Genomic DNA, 19394 nt, shown 5'->3' on the forward strand with positions numbered 1-19394 from the left:
GGCGGGGGCGGGGCGGCGGCGGGGGGAGGGGCGGCGGGGGCGGGGCGGCGGCGGGGGGAGCGGAGGCAGCGCCCGCCCGCGCCGGCCTTTGTGTGGCGGCGGCGGCGGCGCCTGGGCCCGCCCGCCCTCCGGGGCCCGGCTCCGCGCCGCCCTCCGCCCCGCCCGGCCTCCCGGCCTCCCGGCAACATGGCAACCCCGGCGGCGGTGAACCCTCCGGGTGAGTAGCGGCCGCGCCCGCCCGCAGCCCCGGCCGCAGCCTCAGCACCCGCACCGCGGCGGCCCCTCTCCCGCGCTCCCCCGGCCCGGCCCCGCATCGGAGGGCGGGCCCGCGACCCCTGAGCTTCCGAGAACACCCGCCGTCGGCCTCCCGTCCCGCGCGGCTTCCCCTTCGGGTCGCGGCCCCCGCGGCATCGCCGGCAGCGGTCGGGGCGGCGGGAGGGCGCGGCGCGGGCGCCGGAAAAGTTTGGAGCCGGGATTCAACAGGGTGGCCGGGGTGGAACTCGCGGCCTCCCCCGCGCGGCGCGCCCCCTGTCCCCGCGCCGCCGCCCTGTGCCCTGAGCTCGGGTGGGCGCGGGCACTGAGCCCGCAGCGGCCGGCGGCCCGGAGCACCCCGCGCTGCCCGGCTCGCGCCCCCGCCTCCGGCCGGACCTGACCGCAGGGTGCGGTCCGCGACAACCGTGCGCGCCCAGGCCGATTTGGAACGCGTGGCTGGGTTACAAGTGGGCCTGTGTACCTGTTTGGGGACGGGAGCAGGGAAATTCTGTTGTAGGTGGGGGAGTGCCCTGCCTGGTGAGGAGGACTCCCTGAGGGGTGCCCAGGAATGGGAAGGGGGGACACTCAGGCTGCCTGCTGTCAAGTCCTGGGTGCTGGGCCCTGAGTGCCGCCGGCCCGCCTTGGGGCTAGGTTCCCGAGGGGGGTGCAGGCTGCAGTCAGACGGAGGCCAATCCGCAGGGAATTCCCAGGAGGGAAAGGTCCGTGTGTTAGAGATGGGGGTGGGGTGGGGTGCCCAGTAAAGAAAGAAAAATGTGTCATCGGAGTTAGGAGTAAAGGATCCCTTCCATCGAAAGTGGCCAGGGAAAGCTTTTGGAGATCAGACATTACCCAGCCCACCTTGGTGGGGCTGGAGGGTTTGCATGCGCGGAGCCAGGGGCGGAGGGTACTCGCAGGTGGAGGGGACAGCTTGAGTGGCGGACTTACACTGGGTAGGTTTCAGTGAGTATGGGGGGCATTGGGTTATAGGAGGGAGCAGGGGGATTTCAGCGACTTGTTTGGCTTTGAAGGACACTCTAAGGAGTCTGGACTCTCCCTCCCACATTAAGGAGTCCTCAGTGGTATCGAACGACGAAGTCACATGATTACGATGCTTCAGGAAGGTGGATTTGTCAGCCACGTCCAGATAACATAGGAAGGAGCAAGCCTGGAGGCAGGGAGGCTGGTTGAAATGAGGCCCGTGGTGGGGGGAGGGTGATGAGATGTCTCAGATCTGGCTCAGAACAGAGAGGAACTGCACCATTGGGCAGGTGGGGGCCTTGGAGTTGGCACAGCTCAGATGTGGGGTGAGGGTAAAGCGGGAGGCCATGGAGACACAGAGGTGGGGAGTCTGAGGCGTTCCAGGGAAGGAGGTTCCATACGAGGCACAAGGAGGCTTGGCGATCAGATCAGGAGTTGGTGGTCCAGAACACCGAGCGGGAACGTGGCACGTGTGGACACAGCGGCTCCAGTTGAATGGCTCCTGGCGTCTGCAGTTTCAACCTGGTCAGCTGCTGAAAAATCAATAGCAAATTGATGGACTTAAACGTTATGACATTAAAAAAAAAGCAAAGGTGATTAAACGAGGATTGTTTAGTCCAATAGAGGTTTATATTGGAAAGAGGAATAAAATCAGAGAGGGTATTTACATAGTGTATACACACGCATATTCCCTTGTATCACCGTTGAAAACGGGTTTGTCCGCTGCATTGTTCCACCAGCTGCCTGCAGCATCCAGGACGGCTGCCGGGCTTGGCGGTGCGGAGCGCCCGCGTGCCCGCGCCTTGGCCGGTGGGGGACTCACATGGTGCAGGTGAGGGTTGTGCTATTATTTGGAAGCGCCCGGCCCGCTTGACAGACGGTGCTGTCTGCGTCTTCTCTCCGACGGCAGAGACGCCAGAGATCCTGAGCACAGAGAGGTCTTCTCAAGTGCAAAGTCTTTCCTCCTGGCCGGTCCCCCATGATCACACTCAGATCTGTGGGGCATGCTGTTCTTGTCCCGTGGGAATATCTACCTTCTTTGGGAGAAGGGGTGTGGTTTGAAGGGCTACAGCAAAGGTGTGAGCCCGAGAGAGAGACTGAAGATGTGACTGGCAGTTGAGGCCACGCACCCAAGCCTGTTGCCCGGAGCCCACCGCTCGGGGGCGGGAGCCCCATACGCTTCTCTGAACACCTCCCCCTGCCCCTGCCTTACCCCCTCCCCAGACGTCGTTGCTTTGCAAAGAGTAAGAGCTTGGTAAACACAGCCAAAGGCCCCAGGAGGCACTGAGATGGATTTGTGCTGCTGCTTCGTGCCCAGGGTCCAAAGGCCACAGCCTGTCACCTCTGCGCCCGTGCCCACTGGTTCCGTTTTCCCAGGTCCCGGCTGCCCGCCGCAGACCCCTCCGCCGTTAGTCGTCTCTGCGAGGCACGGTGAGGGCACTCTGGGGTCCAAGATGCTGGATGGAGCTGGAGTCTTCACATTCTCTGGGTGTTCAGGCAATAGGAGCCCCGTTTAAACCTCTGATGTGCCCTTTCCAGATCTCCTGTTTGGGTTTCAGGTCCGGATTCTAGAAACTACTCCGGGGGAGGCGTGCTCTCTGAGCAGAGAAAGGCTGGGCTCCCCCAGTTCTCCTGGCGTCTGCCCTCACGGTCGGGGTCTCCAGTGGTGCCTGACACCTCCCTACTGCCAGGCCCTACACGGGTTGCTGATTTTTCCCGTTCTCTCTGGCCGGGGACGACCTCTGTCCTCTAGACCAGGGGATGGAGTCCTAGAATCTTCTGTTGCCTGTGTGCATTGTTTCACTTCCTTTTTGGGTGATATTTAAGTATTTCTGGTTTATATGTGATAGGGAAGGTTTGGATTCGTTTTGCCCATGGAAGGTTATCTGTAACTGAAATGGTACAGGGTACAAAGGGGTTGCCCTTCCAATGCCTTCACGCCACCTTAATCTTTTGTAGCAGAAGCAGGAAGGTCTCAGGTACACTCAGGCCAGAGATCATCAGGAATTAGGCGTCATCAGGACATTCCCTGCAAGGAGCGTTTGCGGAAGAATTAATAAGGCTTCCTTGCACATGGTAAAGGAATTTAAAGGTATGTTTTCAGAGACTTAGAATGTCCACTTTTTTCCTGAAATCAATTACTAGACTTCTTTTCCCTCCATGTTTCTGGTCTTTGGCATTTCAGTTTGGAATTGATTGTATGGTACGGGAAGGTCCTCTGGGCAAACAGCTGTAGACAGAGGGACATTTGGGTCAGTCCAACAGACACATTGAACACTTTTGATGTACCAAGCACTGCTCAGGGTTCAGGATAGTGTGAAGGTCAGGAAGGATGCTCTTGGACCTCAGGGAGTTCCGAGGCTAACAGGGGAGGCGTAAGGAGGCTAACTTCATGACAAACGGTAGCACGAAATGCACGCTGGACAGGTGTGCATGCATCACGCTGGGAACGCAGAGAAAGCCTTGTGGGGAGCTAGCTTCTGAAACCGGGCGTTTAGAAGAGAGAGATTTTGTGCTATGGAGAATGTAGGGTCCTTCCGGGCTGGGGTTATGTGGGCAGACTTGTGAAGGCACGGGGAGCCCTCCAGTGGCTGTCTTGTCAGTTCTCCTGGGGATCTGGACACCCAGATGGACGCCCAAGAATGCAGTAGACTCAGAGCCTCGGGGAGATGCCCATGATGCTTGTTGGGCCAGGGGCACTGCCCCCCCAGGGCAGTGGAGCGCCCAACCGAGCGGACTGCGGAAGCCCGATTTCTTTACATACTGCATTTCATGGAACCCACAGCCCATCAGTTACAAGACACATAGCTGTTGTATCTACTCCTGAGGAAAAACTCTGGCACTTCAACTCTGACATACTGTTTATTAGACGATGTGCCTCCATTTCAGGGATGTTTTAAAAATGTGCATTTAGAATCAGTCAAGTACTGTGCATTAAGAAAAAAGTCCATTTTGCTGCTGGACCATCCACATGTAAAACCTATGGTCTTCTTTTTTAAAAAATTTATTTAAATTCAGTTAATTAACATATAGTGTTGGTGTGCTTTTCAGTAAAAAATCTTTGTAAAGTTTACCTTGTAGACATGTGCCATGAGCCCAGTGATGAATTGGTAGCCTTTTGGCTTCTGCCAAATGAGAGGAATGATGTCTGAAAATGAGGTTTATTATACCTCAGCCAGTATTTACTGAGGAACTATTATGTGCCCAGTACTGAGAGCTAGGCTCTGGGTGATCAGCAGTGAGGAACCAGGACAGCCGTGGCCGCTGAGCTGCTTGCAGCCCACGGACACACGCAGCCACAAGGAATCCCACAAATAGGTTAGTTACAAAATTGTTAATGGTGAAGAAATGAAGGAGGTTTGAGGTTTGCCTCTTGGAGGGGAAATCTTTTTAAAAATTCTTTATTAGCATTTGATTTTATTGCTTTCTTTTATAGATCGCTCCATAGAGAGCGAACTTGGTATCAATCACCTGATTTAGAATCAAAGCACACTGATATGGTAGTTCCTACAAAAAAGTTAAAGGACATTTTATCCTAGGGTCCCTAGGCAGTCATGGTTTTTAAGAGTTGGGCTTATTCATCGAGGTGTCCTGATATTTGCTGGTTTTCTTGCACGAGCAGTTGCAGATGTTTACTTAACACAGAAGTCATTCCTGCTCCATATTCCGAGACGTAGGTGAGACAAGGTGGACCTGGGGACCCGTGGGTCCTGGCCGAGGTGATAGATATCCTGATCGTTAATGTAGCAGGGGTTCTGTAAGGCAGTCCTTTATGGTCGAGGTACTGCACTCGCTGCTGCAGAGACAGGATGCATTCTAACGTGGATGTGCATACGTTTGTAAAATAGGATAGATGTTAACGAAACAGAATAGACATGTAAGATGTAATGAAATGCTTTACGAGATTATATTTCAGGTTAAGATTAACTCTGTAAAATTTATTTGATCTTCTTTTTTTGTTGTTGAGTGTAGTTGACACACAACGTTACATTAGTTTTAGGCCTGTAACATAGTGATTCCATGACACGATACATTGTGCGGGGCTCATCCCAAGTGTAGCTACCACCTCTCCCCACACAGTGATGTTAGGATCCCGTTGACTATATTCTCAGTGCTGTACCTTTTATTCCCGTGACTTACTCATCCCATACCTGGAATCCTGGACCTCCCACTCCCCTTCACTCATTTTGCCCGTCCCCTAGTTCCCCTCCCCTCTGGCAACCATCAGTTTGTTCTCTGTGTTTATGAGTTTTTGTTTGTTTATTGTTTTGTTTTTTAGCTTCCACCTATAAGTGAAATCATATGGTATTTGTCTTTCTCTGTCTGACTTAGTTCACTTAGCATAATACTTTCTAGCCCCATCCATGTCCTTGCAAATGGCAAGATTTCATTCTTTTTGATGGCTGAGTCATATTCCATTGTATATGTATGTATATACCACGTCTTTATCCATTCATCTATTGGTGACACTTGGGTTGCTTCCATGTCTTGGCTATTACAAATCATGCTGCAGTAAACACAGGGTTACATGTATTCTTTTGAATTCATTTTTGTTTTCTTTGGGTAAATACCCAGCAGTGGAATTACTGGATCATAGGGTAGCTCTATATTTAATTTTTTTGAGGAACCTCCATGCTGTTTTCCAGAGTGGCCGCACCAGCTTGCATTCCCACCAACAGTGCATGAGGGCTCCTCTTTGTCCACATCCTCCCAACACCTGTTGTTTCTGGTGTTGTTGATTTTAGGCATTCTGACCGGCGTGAGGTGGTATTTCACTGTGGTTTTGATTTGTATTTCCCTAAAGATTAGTGATGTTGAGCATCTTTTCAGGTGTCAGTTGGCCATCTGGATGTCTTCTTTGGAGAGGTGTCTATTCAGGTCCTCTGCCCGTTTTTTAATCAGATTATTTGTTTTTTGGTGTTGAGTTGTGTATGTTCTCTATATATTTTATTTTTTAATTTTTTAATTTTTATTTTTTTTAAAGATTTTATTTATTTATTTGACAGAGAGAGACCAGCGAGAGAGGGAACACAAGCAGGGGGAGGGGGAGAGGGAGAAGCAGGCTTCCTGCTGAGCAGGGAGCCCGATGCGGGGCTCGATCCCAGCACCCTGGGATCATGACCTGAGCCAAAGGCAGACGCTTAACGACTGAGCCACCCAGGCACCCCATTAATATCTAATATTTTAGATATTAATGCCTTATCAGATATGTCATTTGCAGATATCTTCTCCCATTCAGTAGGTTGCCTTTTTGTTTTGTTGACTGTTTCCTTCTCTGTGCAGAATCATTTTATCTTGATGAAGTCCCACTATTTCATTTTTGCTTTTGTTTCCCCTGCCTGAGGAGATGTAGCTAGAAAAATGTTGCAATGGCCAATGTCCAAGATGACTGCCTACTTTTCCTTTTAGGAGTTTTATGGCTTCAGGTCTCACATTGAGGTCTTTCATCCCTTTTGAGTTTAGTTTTGTGCACGGTGTAAGAGTGGTCCCGTTTCATTCTTCCGCACGTGGCTGTCCAGTTCTCCCAACGCCATTTGTTGAAGAGACTGTCTTCTATATTCTTGCCTTGAGGAGGCAACCTGTAAGTTGAGATCTGAGGAATGAAGACAAACATGGGCAAGGAGGTGCATTCTGGACAAAGGGAAGAGCCTCTGCAAAGGCCCTGAGGTCGGAAGGGCTGGTCTGCTTTGAGGAACCAGAACAGGCCGAGTGGCCTGAGGCCCGTGAGCGAGGGTGAAGTGGTGTGGGGTGCTGGAGGCGTGGGTGGAGGCCGGCTCACGGAAGGCTGTGGAGCTTGAGCTAGGGCTTCAGACTTTATTCTCGGCGCAGTAGAAGGCCGCCGCGGGGTCTTGAGCCAGGGAGAGACGTGCTCCGCCCTGCACTTCACCGTGCTGTTCCCAGCTGCTGTGTGGAGAGCAGATTGGCAGGCAGGAGGAGAGGCAAGACTCCAGCTGGAGGTTGCTGACGTGGGCCCGGCCGGCAGAGATGGAGAGAAGTAGGAGGAGGTGAGATAGACTTTGGGGCCAGGACTCCACGCCGAACAGCGCCAGGGCACCGGGCACGTCCTTGTCCGTCGTGCAGTGGGGCCGGGCTCCTCCTGCGTGGCCACCTGCAGCAGTTCTTTCTTTTTGGGCCGAACTGTCAGGACTATGTGGCGAGGGGTGGGAGAGGGTGAGAGGGAGGAGGAGTGGAGGAGGCCCCCCGCCGTCCGAGCTGACGCCTGGGTGGTGGGAGGTGACAGGAAGGTGGGAGGCGCATGGGGCCGGAGGCGTGCTTGAGGCTTCAGCATTGGACACTTGGGTTGGCGTGCCCCCGGGGCAGGGGGCTGGCACTGTCGGGGAGCTAGTGGCCACCTGGCCCCAGGGACCTGGGCTGCAGAAGTGAGTACATGGGGAGGGACGTCAGCCAGCCTTTCTCCAGCTCCTCTGAGCGTTTTCCTTGGGGAGGATGAGATCCCAGAGGGCACAACAGTCGGGCTAAAGCACCTCAGTCCCCAGGCAGCGCCCCCACTTACCGCTTTATTGTGGGTCTGTGCTGACACTCACCTGCCTAGGGACATCCTTTCTGCGTCTCTTCCTCCCGTGCTCAGGTCATGTTTGTGCGGGTCTGTAATGGCAGGAGCGTGCGCTGGCGTGGTCCGGCGACAGACAGCTGTGTGGGGACGGGTGGGGCTTTCAGACAGAGGCTGGCGGGAGCGGTCAGTGCGCGGGGCAGGCTGGTGGACGCAGACACCACACAGAACTTCCTGTGGGGTGAATACCAACTGTCTCCTGCTTCTGGCCCAGCCCCTGCATTGGAGGGCTTTTGCTGACCCCGAGTTCACCTGTCTCTCCTGCCCCATGCCCACCCACTGCCCACACCGAAGTGTTTCCCTGTCCAGCGCCTGTTTCTCCTGGTCCCAGCTTGGCTTCTTACTCAGCTGGGGGGGGTGCGGGGATGGGGGGACCTCTCCTGATGCCTCGATCCAGGTAAAGCGTGCCTGCGCTGCGCTCTGCCAGGGCCCTGTGGGTCTACTTCGCATTTGGAGTGCTTCCCCTCACCGGGAATGAAATGGTAAATAGTGTAGTCATTGGTTGGTGCCTGGGTCGCTTGCTGGCCTGGAGGCCCTACGAGGGCAGGGAATGCCTTCCTCATGGTGCAGCCCCAGCGCCTGTCATATTGCGTCCTGTGCAGTGGGCATCTGGTAAGGTGGATGCGTGGATGCCTGGGTGCATGGGTGTATAGGTGTATGGGCGCCTGGGTGCGTGGGCGCATGGGTGCGCGGTGCCTGGGTGTATGGATGCGTGGGTGCGTGGGTGTATGGATGCGTGGGTGCGTGGATGCGTGGGTGTGTGGGTGCGTGGGTGTGTGGGTGCATGGATGCGTGGGTGTGTGGGTGCGTGGATGCGTGGGTGTATGGATGCGTGGGTGCGTGGGTGTATAGATGCGTGGATGCGTGGATGTGTGGATGCGTGGGTGTATGGATGCGTGGGTGCGTGGATGCATGGGTGTATGGATGCGTGGGTGTATGGATGCGTGGGTGTATGGATGCGTGGGTGCGTGGATGCGTGGGTGTATGGATGCGTGGGTGTATGGATGCGTGGGTGCGTGGATGCGTGGGTGCGTGGATGCGAGGGAGTTGGGTTATAGCTTTGTATGCGGCTGCCTATACATGCTTGTCTTAAGAAAGCAAGGCCATGGACAGTGTATTTGCAGGCCTCTGAAACAGTAGGCTAGAGCTGTCTAATTTAGATTCTGGTCTTTATTTGTGGGAACTGATTTTGATCTGTAATCCTATCAGGGTAGTCCCTACCCAAACCAGTTCCTCCAGACTTTATCTCGTTATAAAGGAACCTTGGAGATGCACAAATCTTACCCTCCTCCCCAGAAGGAGGGGAGGTAAGACGGGCCGTAACCTGGTGACCTGCCGGTAGTAGTGGAGGGCCCGGCCCCACCAGGTCCCTTATTAGAGTCCCTCTGGGGTCCTCCCAGAAGGGGTCCTCCGCTCCCTGCCTTCTGTTCTGTGTGCGGAACCGTGGATGTGGCTGGCTGGTTACCGGCAGCTGCAGATAAGGTCGACTCCGGACTGGCTTTAGATTCAGTGCCCGGAGGGGGGTGGCAGCGTTGTTTCTGTTCAAAGGATGCACCCACCGCCCTCTGAGCGGATGCTGCTGGCAGTTGTAGCAGCTGGAGGCCGGGCCCTTTGCAGATAAGGAGCCTCCTGCTTTCCAGCCTGCGCCAGGTCGACCATTTTCCAGGCAAATCCACAAACAAGCAAAAATGTGCACGAGCAGGTGGCTCCCACTTTCGTACGTGGTACAGAAGCAGGGGGCATGGTTGTGCTGGGAGAGTGGCCAGGCAGAGCCCGGGGGTCCCCTACCCCTGCTGACGGGTCCCCGGCTGCCGTCCTCATTACCTACCCCTGCTGACGGGTCCCCGGCTGCCGTCCTCATTACCTTCCCCTCCCCCGAGTGGAACAATGAAGATACATGTTGATTGTAAACAAAAAAAAAAGTCGGAAAATGTACAAAAGCAGGAAGGCAGTTCCATCGCCCACTGTGAACGTTTTTGTATGTGTTACGACAGACGTCACACGTTCCCCCGAAATACTAGACGCGCGTAGGATCGTTGTGGACGTTGTTGTGTTCTCTGTCCTCCTGTCGTTCGCGGCAGGGATGCCGAGTCTTGGGTTTTAGCGCCCTGCCCTCGTCTGCTCACTCAGTCTCTTTGGTTGAGGCGAGCTTGGTGCCCGGGGCTGAGCGAGCTTGGGGAAGGGTGGGGGGCTGTTGTCCCTTTGCCTGCGTCCGTGGCTTAGTTGGTGGCTGTTATGCCCGCTTCAAAGGCAGGGTCAGGAGGTGTTAGTGACTGAGGGTAAGCGAAGCGTGTGTTTGATTTGGTGACTCCTGCACTGGGCACCTCCCTACCCGGTCCCAGGTGACGCAAGAAAGGCTTGGTGTAGGACAGCCGGGGAGCACCCCCAGGAGAGCACCAGGGGAGTTGTGCGGAAACCCAGCTCCGTGGGTGGATCCCGGGCCTCCCGAGAGCAGATGGGCCAAGGCCTTGCTGCCGAGTGAGGAGCGGGAGAGTAGGGTCCTCTGTGCACCAGACACCCCCTGGGGCCCTGCAGTGACCCTCTCTGGCCACCAGAGGCCCGTAGCCTGTTGCGTGGGGCCTCTTCCTGCCCGTTTTTTGCTGGTCCCACCAAACTGGCCTCACACCAGTTAAGGAAAAAGCCACTGAAGTTGGTAAGTGACTGAAGGGAGGCCAGGAGAGCGGCGTGGCTGCCCTTTACAACATCAGCTAATGAGCCGAGCTCCAGACTTCGAGGCACCACAAGGCCTGAAGTTAATTTATGCCCCCATTGTTTTAAATTCATGGCTATATGCACATGATATTCTTTTTCTTATCTTGGAGGGGCCTGTGACGGAGCTGTGTGGCAGAGCCCCCCCCGGGAAGTCTGGCACTGGGGGGACAGAGGTGTGTCCACACGGCGTGTAGCTGCGGGGGGGGGGGGGGGTTGGGGGGGTTGGCAGGGGGGCCTGGTTGGTCCCACCCCGGGGGGGGGGGGGGGGGGGGGGGGGGGGGGGCGTCGGGGGGGTGGGGGCCGGGATGCTGCCGAACCTCCTGCAGTCATGGGGAATCACCCCCCCTCAACAAAGACTTCTCCAGCCCCAGATACCACTAGTGCCCAGGTCAAGAAGCCCGGGCCCGTGGGGACAGGGCTGTTTGTCACTTCTGGGCCGTGGCAACTGGACGGAGCCCAGAAGGTCCGTGGGGCATGTGGGCAGAGAGGTAAGGGTCCGGCCCTCACGACCACCACCCAGTGTAAGAAAACCCGGTGGCTGTAAGAACAAGATGATCCCCCTCGGATCATCATGATACCCATGAAGGAAGTTAATTTAAATGTGAAATAACGGAACTGCAAGAATTTTTTTTTTATTATTTTTAGAACAGCATTGATGTTTTTATCCCATCAGCAGTTTGAAATGAGGCGTAGTCTGGAATCATTTGCCGTAATTTGATATGCTTGATGGATTCCAAGTCCCCCAAAGAATAAAATGAATGAATGTGATCAAGGATCACAGCTGTGTTCTCTCCTTTTGAAAGCATTTCACACCAGAAAACTTCCAGTTCGGCTCAGGCAGCCTTCCCCGAGCACCCCCGCCTCCCCGCACAAAGGGTGCTGTGCTCCGTGCTGGGGGGATAGAAGGATCTGAGAAAACAGGTTGGCTGCATGTTGCCCAGCGGCCTCTAGAACGGCCCCTACAACAGGCAGAGTTGGGACAGTCTTAGGCAAGTGACCGACAGCACGCTGGGGGGCAGAGGGCACGTGGCCCCCCGCCGGCTTCTCTGATGGGCGGAGGGAGGATGCTGAAGGGGTGGGCTTGGGGCATGCAGCTCCGTATAGGACAGGAGCCTGGGCCTTTCCCTAACATCAGCCTCCAGCTGCCTGCCCGGCATATCTGTCGGGGTGTCCCCGAGACTCTGCCAGCCCAGGTCCTCGGCCGCAGTGAATCTCCATTCGCTGGACAGAGCCAGACCCTAATTATTTTAATTGCTTATCCACCTAATTAAACAAATATTAATTTGAATGCCAACTGTGTGCTCACAGTGGTGTGCAAAGCCAGGCGCGGTTTCCGCTTTCACGGAGCTCACTGTGTGGTTGGAGAGTCAGCCCTTTATGAAATAATCACATGCATGAGGCTGTCGGTAAAATAAGTAATAGGAAAGAAAGGAGTCTTTGTTTCCAGCTGCAACAGGCAGCTTCCGAAGTGTTGTGAGCAGGGTGTGATGTGACCGGAGGAAGGTTCTGGAAAGATCTCTCCGGCTGCGGGGTCTGCCGGCCCGGTGAAGGACACCTGCTGCAGGGCCGAGTGGGCAGTCCAGGTGGGGGCCGTGGACATGGGGAGAGACGGGGGTGTGTAAGCGGTGAAACCAGCTAAGCCAGGTGATGGGCTGGACATAGCTGATGCGGGGGCAGGAGCGTCCGGGTTCCTGCATCGGGCCCTGCGTGGGTTAGGGCGCCATGTCCCAAGGCAGCGGACACGGATGAGGTCTGGGAATTTGGGGGGGGGGGTTGGGGGGGGGGGGGGGGGGGGGGCACGTTTGCTCTGGGACATGCTGAGCTCAAGACACCCAGGTGACGCGGGGATTTGCCAGAAACCTCTGAGTTTTCATTTCCTTTCCAGTTGGGACTTTTTTGTTTTTTTAAACCGCAGTGTCCCCAGTACCTTGCACGAGGCATGCACATAATTGGTGCTTAATACATATTTACTGAGTGAATGACCAAATCGGTCCCTCTGTCTCCCAGATGACAAACCAGTGAAGAGTTACGTCATCACCTGAGACCTGCAGAGCGTGACATTCCTCAGGGAATGCACAGCTGCCTTCATGTTCTTGGAGAGACCAAAAGCAACCTTATCTTGACAATAGCCAGACCTCCAAGGTCCCGTAGACCCTGCTTTCAGCATACAGAAATTCCTTAGAAACTTACATTATCTCTTCCTGCCCCCTCCCTCCACAAACCTGAAAGTATAGCATGAGTCACGCCTCACAATCCCAGGGCAGCTCGCCCTGCCCCTGGGTCCTATCCCCGTGCTTTAATAGAAGCACCCTTTTTGCACCGAAGACGTCTCAAGAATTCTTTCTTGACCGTGGCGCTCGGCGATCCCCCATCACTAAGAATAAGGACATTCTCTCACATAACAACAGTTTGTGACCCAAATCAGGAAATTAGCATTAATATGACAGTTGGGACCACAGACCTTACTCATATTTTCAACGGAGTGTTCTTCAGAGTCAGAAACATTGTTTTCCTGGCCATAGGTTTAATCCAGGATTATAAATTGTATTCAGTTGTGGTGTCTCTCTTTTTAGTATCGTGTTTTGACTGAAGTATAATTAACACACAACGTTAAATTAGTGCCGGGGCACACTCTAGCCTTCAGCAGGTCTGCACATGACTCGCATTCATCTCTGTAAGAGGGGTCACCGCACGTCATTACGGTATTATTGACCATATTCCCTGTGCTGTACTTCGCATCTCTGTGACTTACTTATTTTATAACTGGACGTTTGTACCTCTTCATCCCCTTTGGTTCATATCATCCCCTGCCCCCAACCACCAGTTTGTTCTCTGTATTTAAGAGTCTGGTTTTTGTTGTTGTTGTTGTTTATTCATTTGTCTTATTTCTTATATTCCACACGAGTGAGATCGTACGGCGTTTGTCTGTCTCTGTCGGACTTATTTCACTTGCCCTCATACCCTCGGTCCATCGATGTGATGCCCTTTTACTCCCCCTCAATTCTGGAATAATTGCTCGGAGGCTTTTTTTGGTCTTGTTCTGTTTTTTGTGTTTCTTTGGTGGCCTTCACATTGTGGCCAAGCACAGGTCAGTCATTTTCTAAAGTGTCTCTTCATTTGGTTTTGTGTGATTTTGCCTCAGGGTTACGTGGGGGGTGTGCTTTTTAAATTTTTTATCAAAACGCCACCAAAATGACATTGTGTCCCAAGACTGCTTTTAGCAGTTGTCACTCAAAAAGGGGTCTCTGAGTGGATGAATCAGGGTCCCGGGCAGACAAGGCTGAGGAGGGGATGAGCGGTTTCAGACGCCCCTCCTAGCACGCTTGCTAAGCCTCGTCTTTGGGTTCTGCACACCATTCCTGGGCGGCTCCAGGTACTCCTCGGGGAGGAGAGGTCCCAGGGGAGTTTTAAAAAAGACTGGAAGGCTAATACTTTCCTAAACTAAATACCAACTCCATTTGACAAATAAAAATAATTATAATCTAACTATGTAAGGATTATCATATCTCTGATAAAGTCAATAGGGATTTGAAGTGTTTAATTACCAACTTTCCCGACACACAAATTGAAAAGCTTTTCAGGTAGGTTGCTCATGTGGAATGCCTGAAACACACGCAATTAACAACCAGATCTTCTTTCAGGCAGTAATTAGCATGTGATTTGTCCTGTTCTCTGTTGCTGGGGCATATCCAGGCTTCCATGTGTATTTTCATTTACGTTAAGGAAGTTAATTTGCGCTTTCTATGTTCCACTTAAAAACAAGTTGGTATTTTACTGTGACTTTGTAAAGAAAGACCTAGTGACTTAAAAACCGGAATAATTTTGGGTGGAATTTGCCTGCAGAAACTTTCCAGTCTGAGAATCCCTCCCTCATCCTTCTCCCTCTTCTTCCTCCTACTCCCCTCCTCCCTTCTTCCAAGTGCCCCTCCCCACCTCCTCCTCTCTCGACAGAGACCCAAGAGCTAATCAGGGCGGAGATGTTGGGACCACCCCAGTAATTACTGGTGGCCGCCTCGCTGGGCAGGTGTGTAAGAACTCAGACCCATCTGCTCTGTGCGTGGGGGGTGATGTGAACGCCGTCTGCTAGGAGGCAGTGCAGACGAGGGCCTCTGTTTACCCATCTGTAAAATGGGGTGGCTCCTTTATTGGGTGCAGTGGGGTCTGTTCTGAGTGCCCCAGGTTCGGAGGTGAGCAAGATACCCCCTTGTGCTGGAAGCAGGCCTGGGGGACCCGGCCCGCGGCTCATGGCGCTGCTGCTCCTGACATGTGAAATGGGGCGCCTCGTTGGTTTGTGGGAAGGACTAGAGGGTTGTATGTCACGGTGTTTGGGGCAGTGCCGTTTCTCACTGTTAGTGCTTCTCTCGGCGCCGCGGTGACGTGGAGTGTGACAAGGGCTCTGCGGGGAAGCAGGAAGAACTCGGGGAGCACATGAGCCGGTGTGCTTACCGAAGAAGGGGGCTCTTAGGAAACAGGAAGCTCCCCCTCCCTTGGCACTCTGGGGCTGTGGGGGCTGTCGTGTGCACACAGCCCCTCCTCCTCGTCTCGTTGCTGGGAGCGCGGGCCCTGGGAGGGGGCCGTCACCCCAGCACATTGTCCCTCCCAGCCCCTCCCATGCTCCGGGCACACCAGGGTGGGGCCTGGTCACTCGAGAGGGCGCCCAGACTCTGTGCCTGGAACTTGCCTCTGCAGACGGTGGCTCGGTGCCCCCATCTCCTTCCACCTGTTTAACTGGCCCCACTGGGGCTCACGCTGAGTCCCGGGACAAAGGAGAAGTTAGGACCTGTGCCTTTTTGTCTTCATCCGTTCAGCGGCTGTCACCTGTCCGCCCGGTCTCAACCACGGGGCTGAGGTGCTGGGAGCGCAGTGGTAGAAAGGACGACAGGGTCTGTGCCTTCGTGCGCGTTCGTCCGGTCTGCTGGAGGGCAGCTTCTGCCCCAGGTCATGGGCTAAAGGTGCAGGCGTGGGAACTCTCCCTTGCCGCTGCCGGTCCGTTAGGCTGTCCCCCACTAGGTGGCGAAGTCACACAGGTACTGCTGTGCCTTCGCTCGCGTGCGCATCACCAGCGCGGGCAGCCTGGGCGGCTGCCGCTCTGCCCGTCCCGGACGCTCTGTCGGTAGGTAGGGACTGAGGGGTGACGCCTGCGTTTCGACCGGTCCCCGGGTGCTGCTGGCTCCGGGCTCCTGGACCACCCTGCGGTGCCCAGGGGCAGCCAAACCAGTAGCGGGCGCGCTGCTGACCCACCCACCTGGCCCTGGATCCATGGACTGGTTGGCTCTTCCCGGTGGTCGGGGCTCAGCAGCCCCATTCACAGCTGGTGAGTGGCGAAGCTGCTCTCGTGCCCAGCGCGCCCTCTTCCCACTGGCACCCCGGCTGTGCTGGGTGGCTCCGGCAGGAAGGCGGTGGGTGAACGAGGTGACGGACGGGGCTGAGTGGGGGGACAGCCGTGTCCCTGTCCCGCTGCTGCCTGCTCTGCGCTCTCGGGCACCCCGCTTTTTCTCTTGGGGTTTTTTCTCATCTATAAAATGAACGGCTGGTCCTTGGTGTGGGGATTCGTTTCATTTACTGTTCTGAGTATTCAACCTAGACTCTCTGACTTTCAGGGCTGAATACTTTTTAAAAAAAATAAATTTGTTCTCTCCCTCCTCTCTCTCTAGAAATTCTGTTAGTTGGATGTTGACTTCTTGGGACGGTCCTCCATCTCTTCTCCCACGCCCCAGCTCCTTGATCGCTTCGGGGAGATGTAAATTTCTTTAGAAAATAGACCTCTCGTTTCCTTCCCCAGAGAAAATGCCAGTTTGTTGGCCTCGGGGATTGGACTGTCCCCACTGTCGTCGACGGGGTGTCGGGATGAGGACAGAGATGGGACAGGAGTTCAGTGCGTCATCTTCAGCTGGAAAATGGTGGCTTTTCAAAGAAGCATGTAGTTAATTTTTTTCTTTTAAAATAAAAAGATTCTCTAATTGAGTAGAACAACAGCTCTCAAACTGTACCATCATATCCTACTACTTACAACTTGAAAACAGTGACTGAAAGGTTTGAAAATAAAAGGATTGGCTGTGGTCTGTCAGGCTCATGCAGAGACAAAGGTCTCTTTGACAAATGGTCACAATTTTAAAATCAGTAGAAAGGGAATTGATGTCAAAACATCTAATGGTACAGAGAAGGCCATTTTTAGCCTATAATTTACTGATTTCGAACCTTAACGCAAGAAACGATACTCTATAGCTGATACGAATTTCTCGTGATACTTGAGCGCAAGCCCCATCTTGCTGCATTATTTTTTCTCATCAAATTAAATCTGCTTCCTCCCTTCCAGCTTGGCTGTTAGAACCTCCCATCTCCTTTTTCCTGGGGAAGATGCACCTTTTCCCTGGGGTCGTTTATGACCCTCTGGGCCTTCCCTAGCTCAGGGGAGCTGGAAGGGGGGCCTCAGATGTTGAGTCGATCGTGGGTCCTCGTGAGATACTCCTTCCCCGGGTGCTCAGGAGCCACGTGAAGGCAGCCAGCTGTTGTTAAATCCAAGTGGGCTGTCAGGAAATTATAGCATTTTCTGGGAAACAAAATTAGGAGATCAGTGGACGGATTTAATAGCTACTAAACACAGATGAATGGAGAATTAATGAATTAGAAAGTGGAATGGAAGAAATTGCAGGGCATTTAGCACAGAGACAGAGTTAGGACACACGGGCGGGTGGCCATGAGACAGGCAAGGTCTCCTGCTTCCATGTGCACCGTGGGGCTCCGGTCAGAGACGGCAGGGAGGCCATAGGAAGCTGGTCATTTTCCAGAATGAATGAGCGACTCTGCACCGCAGAGTCAGGAGCTACAGCGGATTCCAAGCAAGATAAATCAGAAGAAATGCAAACCTAAACCAAGTGTAGTGAAAACAGACCACAGCAGAGAGACAGGACCAAGGAGTGCAGGGACTCGACGTGACTCCGAGTAGCTCTCGACAGAAGCGCCGTCCCGGGAGCCCTTGACTTGCTCAGGGCTGGCGGGCTTCTGTTCCCGTGGCCCCTAAGTGGCCCTGTGCACGTGAGTCCTGATGGGCATGTTTCTTTCCCTCCTGCCTCAGTGAAGATGGGCATTTCAGTGGCATTTCTATGGGATGCCCTGCGGGGTCGTGGGCCCTATTTCAGGTCCCCAGGTGTATCCACGAGGCTCAAGTGAATTAAGTAGTTCTCAGAACGAGACATTGAGGAGAGAAGAGAGTGCCGCGTGTCCGTGCTCAGATACAGGATAAGAGGTGGACATGTGCACACGTGCTGCCGGCTGTCTTGTGGCCAGGGAGGAGATGGTTGAGGTCTCTGCTGCTTCTTTACATAGCTGTGGGTCACTGGGAGCAGCCACACCTCGGTCCGGCCGTCCCCGCACTTTCTACTTTGAGTGTAGCCGGAGGAGCGGAGTCGGCTTTAGGGTGTCATCTTCGTAGGCTGGAAGGCAGCCTCAGCTGCCACCGGAGTTCAGTCTCTCTTGACCTTCTGTCCATCCCAGCAAAGCCCAACTTCTCGATGGCCCCTTTCCCCAAGGCCACTCTGTGGGAGTGGACAGGGCGAAGGGAAGCGAGGGTGTGGTTGATGGAGGGTCATGGTCACCGGTCATGTGGCTGTTCTCCCTTGGGGTCCATGAAGAGGAAAGAGCGCTTCCCTGCTCTTGACCAGGTTAAATTATCTCATTGAGAGGAACACATGGGAACGCATTCCCACACGGGAGTCATTCCTTTTGACTAGGTGCCGTTGACCAATGGTGTTAGTCAACCTGGGCTGCCATCACAAAGTGCTGTAGACCCGGTGGCTTCAGTGACAGACGTTCGTTTTCTCATTTTGGAGTCTGGGAAGTGCAAGATCGAGGGCAGGCTGATCCGGTTCCTGAGGAGAGCCCCCCTCTTGGCGTGCGACGGCCACCTTCGAGCCGTGTCCGCACAGGTGGGGCGGGGGGGCAGGCTCTCTGTTGTTGCCTCTTCTTGTAAGGACACTAATCCCAGCAGGAGGCCTCCCCCTCAAGACCTCATCTAGACCTAGTCACCTCCCGGGGGCCCCACCTCCACGTGCGGTCATGTTAGGAGGTAGGGAATTAGGGCCTCGACCTGTGAATTGGAATGGGGTGGGACACAATTCAATTTATAGCACCAGCACAAAATTAGTTTTGTTGGGTGTTACTGTTGTGACCAGCGTTTGGGGCCCTAAGGTTGTAAACCCGAGTGGAAAAGGCGAGAAGAAAGCGACATCAGGGAGGGGAGTCTGCAGGGATGGCCGACCCGTGGGGTCGGGACCCAGCCACGGGGGCTCATTCTGCTAAGACATGGCAAGTGTGCCTTGTGTCCCTCGGCTGCGTGTCTTCTACAACACATTTTAAAATTATGTTTTGGTTCACAGCTCAGATTGATCTGTATCGGACCGTCTCGCTCAGTTTTGAGCTTGAGGCCCGTGCTGGGAATAGTACCCGATACAAGACAGGTGCCCGGAAGTCGTCGTGGAAGGCCGGCCGCGAGTGCTGAGCCTCCGATGGACGAGAAGCAAGCTTCTGCTGATGGAGCGACTGGGAGTCAGCTCACGACATGGTCTGGGCAGGAGAAACCGAGCTGGGCTTCACTGTAGGGACCGAGAGTAACTGTGAAACTCTAGCACGTGATGCCAAGTAGTGGGAAGTCGTGGAGTCATGCGTCTTCGGAAGGTCTGGGTCATTGTCAGGAGTCCCCCTGATAACGCCCCAGCCTCATAGTCACCAGGGCTTGCTTGGTGCACTCTTGGACACGCACTCAACTTACAAGGCACTTTTTTTACATTTAGACAATGTCAGCTCTTGGAAAGTTCTCTGCCACGCTTCAGAATCTTCCTCCCCGACAGTTCCCTTTGTTCTTGAATCTGACCTCTGGGGGATC

The 19394-nt window shown here is 54.3% G+C and overlaps 1 protein-coding gene across 2 annotated transcripts in view; it reads left to right on the top strand.

The window, feature by feature from the left end:
- Positions 1–128: 128 nt before the first annotated feature.
- The window catches only part of ARNT2 (aryl hydrocarbon receptor nuclear translocator 2), a 156962-nt gene continuing 137696 nt past the window's right edge, over positions 129–19394 (top strand). For both annotated transcript variants that reach the window (XM_032392058.1, XM_032392062.1), the window contains exon 1: positions 129–217. In XM_032392058.1, the coding sequence (XP_032247949.1) occupies positions 187–217 (31 nt within the window). In that variant the 5' untranslated portion in view covers positions 129–186. The remainder of the gene's footprint in view (positions 218–19394) is intronic.

This window comes from Phoca vitulina, unplaced genomic scaffold (assembly GCF_004348235.1).
Source record: "Phoca vitulina isolate PV1807 unplaced genomic scaffold, GSC_HSeal_1.0 scaffold65, whole genome shotgun sequence".
Classification (NCBI taxonomy): domain Eukaryota; kingdom Metazoa; phylum Chordata; class Mammalia; order Carnivora; family Phocidae; genus Phoca; species Phoca vitulina.